At 46.6% G+C, this 13,947-nt stretch overlaps 1 protein-coding gene across 1 annotated transcript in view; it reads right to left on the bottom strand.

Moving 5' to 3' along the window:
• The window catches only part of LOC119525811 (glycogenin-2-like), a 50,372-nt gene that overhangs the window by 10,311 nt on the left and 26,114 nt on the right, over positions 1-13,947 (bottom strand). Inside the window, 2 exon segments of the mRNA XM_037824591.1 lie at positions 4,837-5,015; positions 6,257-6,466. Of these exon segments, the coding sequence (XP_037680519.1) occupies positions 4,837-5,015; positions 6,257-6,466 (389 nt within the window).

Below are 13,947 nucleotides of genomic sequence, written 5' to 3'. Positions count from 1 at the left end.
CTGCCACTGACCCACAAGTCCTTGGTATTGGCGTATGGCTCCTGAGACTTGCAAGTGGGCCCCTCTTCCAGGCCGTGCACCCCTGGTCCTCTGTTGAGGGATGACTGTGCTATGTCACAAGTGAGTGCCGTCCCCCCAGGGCAGTTCTGGGCTGCTGGGCTGTGTAGGGAGGCTCCCAGTCTGCTGAAATTATGGCTGAATGGGGCTTTGTTAATTCACACTGCTCCACCTTCCCAACTCTGGGACAATCAGCTGAGGTTGCAGGGAAGGCTAATGTCCATGCCCAGTTTTGTGGTGTGTGCCTGTTATTTGAAGCACTTCCATCACACTGGGTTGTCTGGGGCAGCTCTGGGCTATGGGGCTGGCGACGGGCAGGAGTGTTTCCTGTCCACCAGGATGATGGCTGTGAGTGGACACCCCCCTTTTCTTGGGAAGTTGTGGTGTTTAGTGAATTTTCTCAGCCACTGGATTATTGCCTTTTGTCTCAGAGCTCTCTTAGTTCTGCTCTTGACTTGACCTGCCCAAATTGCAAGTCTTTGAAGCTTTCTGTATTGGGCTTCTTAGAGTACTTGTTTTAGAAAAAGAAAAAAGGATTAAAAAAAAAAATGGGCCCTCCTCCAAGATCTAATGGGTTACTGAAATGCTAAGAGACAAAGCAACCAGGGCCATTAAGGAAAGGTCCACAGGGCAGAGAGATCAGCTTTTCTTTGGTATTTGCCTATGCGCCTCAGGGCCTGAGCTCTGCCCTTCCCCTTTCTATGTTCACCAGAACTCCAAAAATCCTCCGCTTTTATTTTGGAGTTTTTCGTGTTGTTTTTTTTCTATGCCTGTCTCCTCTCTGCTGGGCTGGCTGCTCTCAGATTCTCTGGTGTCTGGTCTCCGTCTATCTATGGTTGGAGTTTGGATTAGCAGAATGAGTTTCCGATAAGGGCTGCCACTGCAGTTCTCCCTTCTCCTTCCCGGAGCTGACAGCCCCTCCTTCCACGGGACTGAGCCTGGCAGGGAGGGGTGCGGGTCTCCTGGCCGCAAAAACTTACAGATTTCGCTGATCTCAGCAGTTCCACGTTTTCATGAGTGTTGTATGAAGTATGCCCAAAGTCAGATTGCTCTGTGGTGTCCAGTCCACGCAGTTCCTGGCTTTCTACCTACTTTCCTGGAGGAGTAACTAAAACATACAGCTCACCAGTCTGCCATCTTGCCCCGCCTCTGGTAGGTTAATATTTAACAAAGGTAAATCTCAGGGTTGATTGCCCTGTATTAATTTCCTCCTCTGCCTCTTTCCAATCTGAATACACACTTTATTCATTTCAGGGATCTGTAGTTTGAAGACAGGCTTTCACTTTCAATGCTTTATTGGTGACTGAGGGTGGGCATGGAAGTGTTGGAGAGGAGGGGATACCAGGCTGGGTAGAGTCCCCAGGAAGGGAGAGCTCTTCAACTCTGTTTGAGAAATGGTTAAACATCCTGAACCAAGCCCATACCACTCAGATAGAGGGCCATACCCCACTTTTCACCTTGGCCTTGGGCTCATCCTCCTACTATGTGCAGAAATATGAGGGGTCCCCAGATTTCCCTACAGCCGCAGACCCTTCAGGGGCTCCAAGACTTCCACTTTCAAGGCTATCTTCATTTGCCAGGGCTGTTACATCAAATGCCACAGACTGGCTGGAATTAATTGACTCATAATTTTTGAGACCAGAAGTCCAAAACCAAGGTGTTGGCAGGGTCTCACACACTGTGAAGTCTGTAGTGTTCTGGCGGTGGCTTGCCAGCATCCATAACTCAATCTCTATCCCCACCACTTGGCTGTCTGTCCCCTTGTCTCTTCCAACTGTGTCCAAACTTCTTCTGCTTATAAAGACTCTTGTCATACTGGATGAAGGCCCACCTTGATTGAGTTTAGCCTCAACCTAACTAATAACATCTTCAAAGATCCTATTCACAAATGGGTTTCCATCCACACAGTCACAGAGCTAGGACTTGAACATGTCTTTGGGGAAACATGATCCAATCCATAGCAAAGGGTTTTCCTCATCTTGTCCCAGAACTTTCTGGTCTCTGACAATCTTCTTTTCTCCAATTCTCAGGATTTCCCCCACTCTCCTTCTATCCTAAACATCACCCCTTAAGGATGGGTCTGGGGTCTAGAACCACACCACGCTTGTTTGAGTGGAACTTGAATCTTCTCTTACATAGAACCAGTTGCTCCCCTTTCTTGCAATGCTGTGGTACAAACTGTGGCCTTTGGTGGTTGCTGTTTATTTCACTGGGCATAAAGGAAGGATAACTCTGAGACTGTGATTGCTTCCACCAGAAAAACCTCTCTTTGACTTGGCTGGATAGCCTGGGGTTGAAATGTTGCTTATATACATATAAATGGAAAACCAGATATCCCTTCTTGAAGTTTCTGCCTCATTGGTAATTATGAATCCCAAACAAATAAATATATCAATTAAATACCAAGAAAACCCACAGGAACCAACTGCATCTAAATGAATATGAAGAGAATGCGAAAGGCTCTTTTTAATGAAATTGAATTGCTATTTGCTCTCTGCATCGTGAGTATGTGTCTGGCTGTCCTGGGATTGGCATGGGGTAAAATTTGGGCCAAGAACTTGGAATCTCCCATCAGTTTTCCCTCTTGGCATCTCTGAAAAATGTTGGTTTGTACAGAACATTTTGATTTTTAGGACCTGTGACAATCCTTGGGGCTAAAGTGTCTGGAATTCACACTTGGCTCTGAAAGAGGGTCGCAAACCCTGGTAACAAGTCAGTTTCCACAGAATCCTAGTGATGTTAAGATCAGCAGCAGCAAAATGAAACTCCTTATAAATGATTCATATTTAGACAAAGGGCAGCATTTCAAACACTACAAACAGATATTGCTCAAAGATGGAATCAGACCAAAAACAAGTGAGAGAATCGATTGGGTAACTGCAAAATAGAAAGATGCATTGGAAAGGGTTTTGTGAGAGCTATATACTCAATGGCACCTGACTGTCTGCTAAAGATTGAAGATGAATACTGATTTTCTTAAAAATCCCCATCCAGGCATGGCTCCTAATGGCAGAACAGGAGGAGGTTTACACAAGATGTAAGAGATTAACTGACAAACGGATTCTTTGCATTCTAAGTGGAGAAAAAGATGCCCATGATTTCACCCACACGAGGCTCCCTCTGGGGTCAGAATGGAGTTACCATCTGCTCAATGGACACCAGAAAGGCGGAGAAAAGAGAGAGAGCCCATTGCACATCACCATCTCCATCTTCACCATCCAAAGCTGAACAAGATGTCTTCTCTATTGGGTTGGTTTGATGAGAAATCGCAACTCAAGAATCACTATTGCATGACATTGCCCGGCCATCATTTACTCTATGTAATTGAGAAGCACGTAGTGGCTGACAGAAATTTGAGTCCTTTTAAATGTCAGCTGTTCATCTTCAACAGGAAACAGCTATCCCAAAGCATGCTGAAATTGAAACACAGGGACTATTTTCCTTTTGACCCCCAAATCCAGATAGAATGCTCAAAATAATTCCAGTGGGAACCTAAGAGACAAAACACCTCCTTCGAGTGTAAGGAGGTACAATGAGAAATCTTCACACATGGGACATTACATCAACCTATTAGTAAGAAAACACATTATACCAACCTATTAGTAAGAAAACACATTATTCCAAAGTATGAGTAAGAAATCAGATTCATGCAATATTACATATTTTGCAAATGAACTGAAACCCAGCCTCAATATAAATGACAATATGAGTCAACATAGTGTATTTTACAAATGAACTAAAACCCAGCCTCAATATAAATGACCATATGGGTCAACAATCAATTCAAATGATGAGTTTGGCAGAGACCTCTTGGAGTGCAGAATAAGTTAGTTGAACAGCTGGGGACACAGTGGAAGGATGTCTTCCTTTTTAACCTGAAAGAGTTGTGATGTCCCAGGTGCTTCTAGATGCCTTAGACCAAACATCTGCTATCTGCATGTGTATGTTTCCTGCTCTGCTGTAACAAATGACCACAAATTCAATGCCCTGCAAACAACACAGATCACTTCTCTTATGGTTTTGGAGGTCAGAAGTCCAAAATAGGTCTCACTGGGGTGAAATCAAATTGCCAGCAGGGCTGGGTTTCTTCTGGAGACTCCAGAGGAGAACAGTTTCCTTGTGTTTTCCAACTTCTAGACTTATAGTGTCCTCCATTTCCCTCCTCCATCTTCAAAGCCAGCAGTGGAGCATCTTCCCATCTGTCCATTCTCTGAGCCTCCTGCCTTCCTCTTAGAACAACCCTTAGATGATGTTAGACCCCATAATAGTTCCCATACATAATCCAGGATCATCTCCATCCCTGATCTTTAACTTCACCAGATCTTTAACATTGCCATGAAAGGTTCCATGTTGTCAGCTTCTGGGATGTCAACATCTTTGGGGACCATTTCTCAGCCTACTACATACACGAATGGATACACGAGTCATTCTCATTGAATCATTCTGATGCCCATTTCTGTCTTCTTTTTCTACTTTTAGACCCTTCGGAACATATTGGGTCCATCCAGGTAATCTAGAACAGTCTTCCTATCTCAAGATCAGATCATTAGCAACATTAAATTCCATGCACAACCTTAATTTTCTCTTCCCACACAACATAATATTCACAGATTCTGGGATTAGGAAGTTGACACCTTCAGAGAGGAGTGTGATTTGCCCCACTGCAATGCCTAAGTGTACAATGATCTAAAGGAGTGCAGGTGGTTCCTCATGCTACAGCAAACCCTTCTCTTCCATCATTGTGTCACTGGGGACTCAGCAGCTGTGTTTCAGTCACACCTGTACAGAACACAGGTACGTACCTCTTCCGAAAGGCAACTTTCAGGTGAGGGCGGGGCCTCGTCCACTCCCACAGTCTGCTCTGCAGGGTCCTGAGCAGGGGAAGGTTGTCTGATCCTCGGCTCCCCAGCACTGGGTGCTGAGTTTGTACAAGACTCTCTGAAGCCTCTGGGCAGCACCTGCAGAGAAAGAACACACCTGGTGAGATTCCCCAGCTCTCCTCAGTGCAAGTACCCCAGACCCACCCCAAAACTTGCAGAAAGAGGACACACCAGTGGGTTTCCTCATCTCTTTCAGTGCAGCTACCCAGAACCACCCTGTGCTTGGAGCAGTCAGCATCCCTAATCATATCATCTGTGGTCATTGAATGAACACACAACAGATGCCACTCGGCTTTGTGAAACTGGCCAGAAGAGCCGATAAAGAACCTGTAAGTGTTCTGAGCAAGCTGAGCCCAGAGCAGGACACTACCAACACAAAGGGGAATCCCCATCCCGCCTTCCCCCACTGGCCAACAGAAAGCTCCCAGGCTTGGAAAGCTCCTACTGAATGGACACCTTTCAAAGTAAGTTCCGATGAAACACACAGAGAGGATGAGAGACCCATCTGAGAAAACAGTTCTGCTCGGTGAGAAGGACCACGGCAAATCACTCCCGATGTTTTCATCTCCATGACCACCTGAGGCTCCATCTAATTTTCCTCCACATAAAACCCAACACCCAGCCCTAAGAGCCAATCAACATCAGGGAAACGAGGACAAATAAACTGCTGTTTGCTCCTGGCAAATGGCCAGAGAAACATTTAGTCTCCTTGTCAAGCAGCCCCTCAGAAACATAAACTATAGTAAAATTTAAATTGTAAATGCTATTCCACTTCTCAAGCAACAAATCATCCAATTTTTGAATACTGTATAAATCTGCTTGAAAAAGGTGATGAAGAATCAAACTTTCCCTGATACCTAATTCTAAAAAGGCTTTTGTCAGGCAGATACATCCATGCTAAACAGACTGCAGAAATGTCACCACTCAGTACATCTTACATTAAAAAAATCAAATGTGTGTCCATCAACTATTAAAACTCCACATTCACCCAACGCTACTGCAAATGATGATTTAAAGTGGGAAAAGTATGCTCCAACTAAATGGTAACCAGCAATCTTCAGTCAAAAATACTTCAGTGATTTTCCCCCAATGACAGCAGCTCATTTAAATAACCTCTTTCTGCTTCGGTCCTTCAAATCACAGCAGAACTTCTGCTCATTCAACAGTCACTACCTTGAGCCACTGTTTGAGCAGCTGCCTCTTCAGCATCCTTCTGCACGGACTACAGAATTTGAAAACAGGTGTGTATTGGAAGAAAACACGTTAAAGCGTGTATCTCTGCTCTCAACCAAAGCTTTAAAGGGAGGGTGCCAGCTTACTGTCCGTCTCGGGGATGCGTTATCTTCCACGCCTCGGAGACTTTCAAAAGAGGGAGGATGCTGTCGTTGTAGATTCGCCATCAGAGATTAAGGAAGGTGGCTTGGTGCAGCGGACTGTCCTCCAGTATACAGCCCGTCTGTGGGTTATACTTGTAGCTCCAAGGCTTTCTGGACCACCAAAAGTGCACGACTTTTGCACTAGAACCAAACCTGAGAAAGAAGCAAAAAGGGGTCTGCTTTCTACTTGGAAGTGATAAAAGACACATGGAAATAACTCAAAAACTGGGAGACTCGTAAGACATGGCTGCATGTGAAGACTGATAGGGTTTAGTTATTGACGATAACGTAATGGCTATGACTTTGATTTAGAGTCATTTTTCTTAAAAATATATTTTTTTAAAAAATCAAAGTTTGCAATGTTTCATTTTCTTCATGACAATAAACACAACCATAACCAAAAGGATCTTCCCCCAAACTTGGAAAGCCAAATCAGGATTGTTTTACAAATGAACAGTACAGCAGCCCAAGAGCCATATCCTTAAAAAGACATGGGCAAAAAAATAATTGCCTTTATAATAAAATTGTAGGCTGAGAATCAAACCATTGGCTTCCTTTACAAGATTTCTGAACCTTGGTTTTTCATTATCACCCCCTCCCACCAGGAGCTTTTTTATACCTTGTTTTCCCTAATCACCTCCCCGTAACATTTTAATACCATGGATACACTTCCTTTCTGTTTATGTTCCATATGTTTAAACTTTATCTTATACATTAAAAGGAATAAGATTTTTTTCACTTCCCCAAGAACAAATTCCACCTTCTTGTGGGAAACAGTGTCCCTCTGGAGAATGCATGTTCTAGAATGTTCTAGAACTCTCCATTCCCTAGATTATTCTCAGATCTTCTATTTTCATTTATAGCAATGTTTCATATAGCAAGTGCTCAGAATTTCTGGTCCTAGGACCCTTTTTCACTCTTAAAAATCAGTGAGGACCCTAAAGATCTTTCGTTCTATTGGGCTCTATCTATCTATATCTTCTGTATGGGAAATAAAAACTGAGAAATTTAGAAACCGATTTATCAATTCATTAAAAAATAATAAACCTATTACCCTTTTACACTCTTAAAAATCTGTGAGGACCCCAAAGAACTTTTGTTCAATTGGGTTCTATCTATCTATACCTACTATATGGGAAATTAAAACTGAGAAATTTAAAAACAGATTTATCTTCAGTGGCAGAGAGAATCCAAAAGGAGCCGAGACATCACTCTGGTGGGCACTCTTATGCACACTTTAGACAACCCTTTTTAGGTTCTAAAGAATTGGGGTAGCTGGTGGTGGATACCTGAAACTATCAAACTACAACCCAGAACCCATGAATCTCGAAGACAGTTGTATAAAAATGTAGCTTATGAGGGGTGACAATGGGATTGGGAAAGCCATAAGGACCACACTCCACTTTGTCTAGTTTATGGATGGATGAGTAGAAAAATAGGGGAAGGAAACAAACAGACAAAGGTACCCAGTGTTCTTTTTTACTTCAATTGCTCTTTTTCACTCTAATTATTATTCTTGTTATTCTTGTGTGTGTGCTAATGAAGGTGTCAGGGATTGATTTGGGTGATGAATGTACAACTATGTAATGGTACTGTGAACAATCGAAAGTACGATTTGTTTTGTATGACTGTGTGGTATATGAATATATCTCAATAAAATGAAGATTAAAAAAAAAAAAAAAGACATAATGCTGAGCAAAATAAGCCAGGCACAAAAAGAGAGATATTGTATGTTACCACTAATGTGAATTCTGTGAAAAATGTACAATGTTTTATACTGTAGAATGTAGGGGACCTAGAGATACCAATTAGTGGAGGGGGAATGATAATCTAATAAGAACAGATAAACTATGGAGGGTAATCTCAATGTTATGGGAATGCTCAGGAATGATTATGGTTTGTAAACTTTCTTGGATATAGTAAGATCATGTTGGAAGCAATAGAGTTATTTTAGGTTTTTTTTTTCTCTTATTCCTTTGTTTTCTTAGGGGTTGTTCATTTTCTTGGGGTATGGTAGGAACATGTTGGAAGCAATGTAGTTATTTTAGATTATTTGTTTTTCTTCCTCCTCTGTTTGGACATGGTTTATTAATTTTCTTGGGGTATGGTAGGAACATATTGGAAGCAAAGTAGTTATTTTAGGTTATTTGTTTTCCTTAATCCATTGCTTTGTTTGAAATGTTGTGGGGTTTTTTTGGTGGTTGTTTGCCTGTTTGTTTTTAATTTTTTGATAAACAAAGTTAAAAAATTGAAAAAAAAATCAGTAGAAAAATGGGAGTAAAAACTAAATGACAAATAGGGTGGGATGGGGGGATGGTTTGGATACTCTCTTTTCACTTTTATTTTTTATTCTTATTCTGATTCTTTCTGATGTAAGGAAAATGTTCAGAAATAGATTGTGGTGATGAACGCATAACTATATGATCATACTGTGAACAGTTGATTGTATTCCATGGATGACTGTATGGTTTGTGAATATATTTCAATAAAACTGAATTAAAAAAAAAACAGATTTATCAATTCCTTAAAAAATAATAAATCTATTACACATTAATCTAAATTTATAACTTCCATGAAAATAACTACATTTTCCAAAAACAAAGAAAAAAAATACATGAGCAGAGTTGCATGGGCTGGCTTAAGAGGAGACAGTTGAGTCTACTTAATTATCACATTTCTTGTAGTGTCTGTAAAACTCAACCATATACTCATGAGAAAATGACACCTAAAAAAGGCAATTATCATCTTAGATTAATTTTTTAAAGCAGTTTTGACTTTTCAGACCTTTAAAGGCATGTGGGAAAGCCCCAGGGAGGGTTCCTTGGTGGAAGTTTGACAACCACTGTCATAAAGCACAGGTGCCTTGACTAGTGAAACTTTAAAAGAACAATACACTCCAAAGCAGCAAACAGGATGACCTAGCATGTTTCAGTCTGCCAAAGGCCGACATCTCCAAGAGATGAGTTGCCTGAAGACTTGCCATGGCGACTATCTGGGTTTGTCTGTGGTTCTCTGACAAATACCACCCAATGGTGCGGGATACTGATTACGTGCTTCAACTTGGTGGGCCTGGGCCAGGGGACCGGATCCGCCCCTGGGGAGGGTGGTGGGCACGGGTGACAGCGCCCTCCACAGCCCCCCAGGCCTGGGAAAGTGAGGCCGGAGGCAGGCCCCATTTCCTCACCCAAAATACCACCGTTAGGGGAGGCTTGCCGGAGGGAACCGCCTTTTCCCCACCCCCTTATCTTGCTCGCACACCCCCCGTTGCCAGAGCAACTCCCGCCACCACCAGTGCGCATACACTGTTGCCAGACACCGTTGCCAGAGCAACTCCCGCCCCTTTTCAAACTACCTCCGCGCCCTCTTAGAACCAATCCTAACCTCCGCACCCTCTCAGAACCAATCCTACCCTTTATCCCCTCAGCATTGGCTTGTAACAACCCCCGCCCTCTATGCCAGCCTATATAACCTGTGCTCACCCCTAATAAACTCTCTTGGCTTCTTCACCCTCAAAGAACCGTGTCCTGCCTGTTCCTTCTCGCCGCCCTCCACACCTTGCACGCCTCCGCCGGGGACCGGGCCCAGTCCCCCGCCTCGCCCTCGCCTCCGGGAAAGAGCCCCCGCCGCCGGTACCCTCCGAGCAACGCCGAGAGCCGAGGGTTCAGCAACCGGCCGCCCCCCCCCCCCCCCCAGACAAATCAACTGCGACCGCAACTGGCGCCCAACGTAGGGCACCTGGAATTAAAAGTCCTCTCCACGCAGCGGTCCAGTGAAGCCACCCGCTCGCCCGGACGCCTCTCCAGCTCCCCTTCTCCTCGCCTGCAAGGTAAGGGCCGCCTCTCCCTCGCCGCTCCCGGAGCCGCTTCTCCCTCGCCGCTCCGCGTCAGGGGCCGCCTCTCCCTCGCCGCTCCTCCTTTCCCCAATTATCCCGGCTGCCTCTCGTCCTTTTCTTCTATGACCCCCATTCCTCCTAACGCTCTCCCTCTTTCCCTCCATTACTTTGCTGTAGTCCTTTGTGTCTTTGTTTCTTTGTTTAGCGCGGTGTGCCTCTTTGCAACCGCCCCCCCAAACTGCTCTCGCTACTACAGGGTCCTGCCTTCTACTCTCACCGTCTCTTTCAGCCTTGCGGCCACGATTTACCTCATTTTCTTTACTCAATAATCAACCCCCCTTTTTTTCCTTTCTCACTCCGTTATGGGTAATCGTCTATCTGCACGCCAAGCACCTCAAGTTCGCGCTCTAGCGGGTCTCCTAGACACACATCGCTGTAAAGTGTCTGTCCAGCAGCTGCAAGTATACTGGGACCTCCTGCTGCCCTTTAACCCATGGCTCACCACTTGCCATCTTTGGGACCCTGTTACTTATGATCGCCTTATTGATCGGGTCACCAACGCCATGGAACATGAGAGCAAGCGCTTCCCTCCCGGCTTGCTCCCCACCTTAATAACCGTCCGCTCCTGCCTTCAAGGCTCCCTCCCCCCTGATCGAGGCCCCATTAAATCCAAGGAGGCCCTATCAACCCAGTCAACAGATTCAGACAGCGATACTAATGTAGACCACGATTCGGACACAGAATCCTTAGTCGAGCAGATTAACAACGCGCTCGAAGTGACTCCCAAAAAACAAAATAACACTGAGCCTCTCCAAGATGGCGAACTTCCTCCTTCTTCTTCCATCAAGGGGAGGAAGTGCTCCGGGGATGATGTCAGCCCTAAGCTGGGCCGGAAACCGCAAGCGCTTTACCCCGCCCTTTCACAGGGCGGAGCTAGTCCGCCATCTTGTGCCTTGGGCCCCGCCCTTTCGTGGGGCGGAGTTGGTCCGCCATCTTGTGCCTTGGACCCCGCCCTTTCACAGGGCGGGGCTGGTCCGCCATCTTGTGTCTTGGCCACGCCTACCGCGCCGCCATCTTGCGACGCTTGGGGCCTCCCACTTCCTCCTCCCCCTTCGGCGAGCTCCCCCTCGGAGCCGCTACCGGCAGCTGCCGCCGCTCCTCCCACCCTGCCGACTAACAACCCCTGGCTGCCTTCTACACCTCAAGGCAACCCTTAGGACAGCGCTGCCCCTACCCCCACTCCCGTGCCAGGCCCTCTACTTTGAGTGCACCCTGCTAAAAGCCGGCTTAGGAAAATTTGCCCCGCAGTGTGGCTCTGAATCAGCCTAGCTTCAGATCTAGTCACCCTGGCTGTTCATGTATTTGAAGCGCCGCCGGAAAAAATTGTTTGGCCCCTGGACGCAGGCCAAACCCGCCTGCTTATACGTAATAACCCGGACATGCAAATCCTCTTAGAAGGATTTCAGAGGGAATTCAGCTGCCACTATCCTAGCCATCGACTGTTACAGGGGCTCGCCAAGCTTCCCTTCCACAGCCCCTTCCATCATCCCCCTCCTCTGCACCCATCCCGGGTGCCACTACCGTCTTCACTGACGCCTCCAAAACCCGTTTCGCCTTCCTCTCTTATTCTCAGGACCACCCAAAACCCCGCCTATTCAGCTATGTCAACCTTCATTCAGTCCAAGTGGGGGAAATTCTGGCGGTGTCATACGCGCTAAACACCCACTGCAACCACCCAGTAAACATTTTCACAGACAGCCTCTACACGTATCAGGTCTGCCGAGTCCTCGCGTTTTCCACCTTTTTCCCGGGAGACTTGGCCATTGATAAAGCACTTTCTGACCTCAGAAGCATCCTGGAGCATCGACAGGATCCTTGGTTCATTAGCCACATTCGTAGTCACTCAGGCCTTCCGGGGCCCCTGGCTAATGGCAATAGTATAGTAGACCAAGCGGTCTCAGCTCAGAATACCCAAGCTATGCTAACCCACACGGCAGCCCCTCCGGGGGATGCTGTTAACCAGGCCAAGTTATTGCATTCCAGGTTTCACTTTTCGGCTACGTCGTTACATCATTTATGCGGCCTCCCCCTAGACACCTGTAAACATCTTGTCCGCAATTGTGCAACTTGTGCGCCCTTTGCGCTGCTTCGCCCCCTGCAACCTCAGGGAGTCAACCCACGAGGCCTAAAACCCAATTCTAGATGGCAAATGGATGTAACTCACATTCCGTCCTTTAGACGCCTCAAATATGTGCATGTAATAATTAACACCTTCTCGGCCATGTGTTATGCAGTCCCCCTTGCCGGGGAAACGGCCAAACACTGTATCAAGGCCCTAAGACAAGGAATTCTCTTCATGGGAGTCCCCTGGGACCTAAAAACGGACAATGGGCCTGCCTATCGCAGTGCCTCCTTTGCGGCCTTTCTTCAGTTATATAACATCACCCATCATTTCGGCATCCCCTATAATCCACAGGGGCAAGCCATTGTGGAAGCAGTCCATCGCCGCTTAAAAACACAAATTGAAAAAGGAAGGGCAATGCTCCCCCAGGCAACTCCAGGGGACCTTATCATAGCAGCCCTTATTCACCTTAATCTACTCACATTCAATAAAGAAGGGCTTTCGCCCCTACATAAACATTGGGGGCCCTCGTATAGGCCCACCCAGGCCCCGATGGTTTACTGGAAGGACCCAGAGAATAATGCCTGGAAGGGTCCCTCCCCACTCCTCGCCCAGGGGCGCGGGTTTGCTTGTGTTTTCCCAGATGATGCAGCACAACCAATCTGGATCCCAGGAAGGGCAATCCGGCCCGCCACCAGCAACCACGCGTCTAACGAGACGAGAACGCCGTCGTCTCCGCAACCTGGTGCACCAGATGACAACAGTACACCTGGGCCTGGACCCCAGTCCGAGTGAACCCCCTTTTTCCACAGCCCTCCAGCCGCACCTCAGCTCCAACCAGCCGCACCTCAGCTGCAAACAATGCATCGCCAACCCCACCACCCCGACCTCCTCTACCCCCCTCTCGCTACTCCTCTCCCCTCCTCGGCCTTATCCAAGCGGCCTTCACTTCAGTGAATTCCTCCAACCCCAATCTTACCTCCTCTTGTTGGCTTTGCCTCTCCACCTCCTTCCCCCTGTATGAGCCAGTTGCCTCCAACCTCTCCTTTTCAGAAAACACAGAGGACAGCCCCTCGAAATGCAATTGGAATACCTCTGCCGTCCCCCTAACCTTTCATTCAGTCTCCTTTACAGGAAAGTGCATCCGCCCTCGCTCAAGTAACTCTCCCAACCTCACAGCTTGTGCCAACTACTCATCTCCCAGCAGCCCTGCCAAATTTCTTATTCCTCACAACTCCTCCCAATCGCTCTGCTCCTCTACAGGACTTACCCCCTGCCTTAACGTGCAAACCATCAATATAACTAAAGAAACTTGCCTCCTAATTGTCCTTATCCCTAGGGTCCTGTACCACAGCGAGGAAGACTTCTTCCTCCGCCTGGAAAAAACTGCAGCTCCTGCCCCTCTGCAAAAGCGAGAGCCCATCACCGTCCTCACGATCGCCACCCTCCTAGGTCTTGTAGGCACTGGCACTGGAATTGCCATGCTAGCCCGACAAAACTCTGCCCTAACTCACCTCAGGGCAGCTGTGGACGAAGATATTACTCACCTACAAAACGCTATTTCCCATCTTAAAAATTCTGTTAACTCCCTCTCTGAGGTCGTGCTCCAAAACCGTCGAGGTCTCGATCTTCTTCTCCTCAAAGAAGGAGGCCTTTGCGCCGCCCTAGGAGAAGAATGCT

Source organism: Choloepus didactylus (genome assembly GCF_015220235.1).
Source record: "Choloepus didactylus isolate mChoDid1 chromosome X unlocalized genomic scaffold, mChoDid1.pri SUPER_X_unloc1, whole genome shotgun sequence".
Classification (NCBI taxonomy): domain Eukaryota; kingdom Metazoa; phylum Chordata; class Mammalia; order Pilosa; family Megalonychidae; genus Choloepus; species Choloepus didactylus.
Note: the sequence above shows the minus strand (reverse complement) of the source record. Positions and strands in the feature narration are given on the sequence as shown.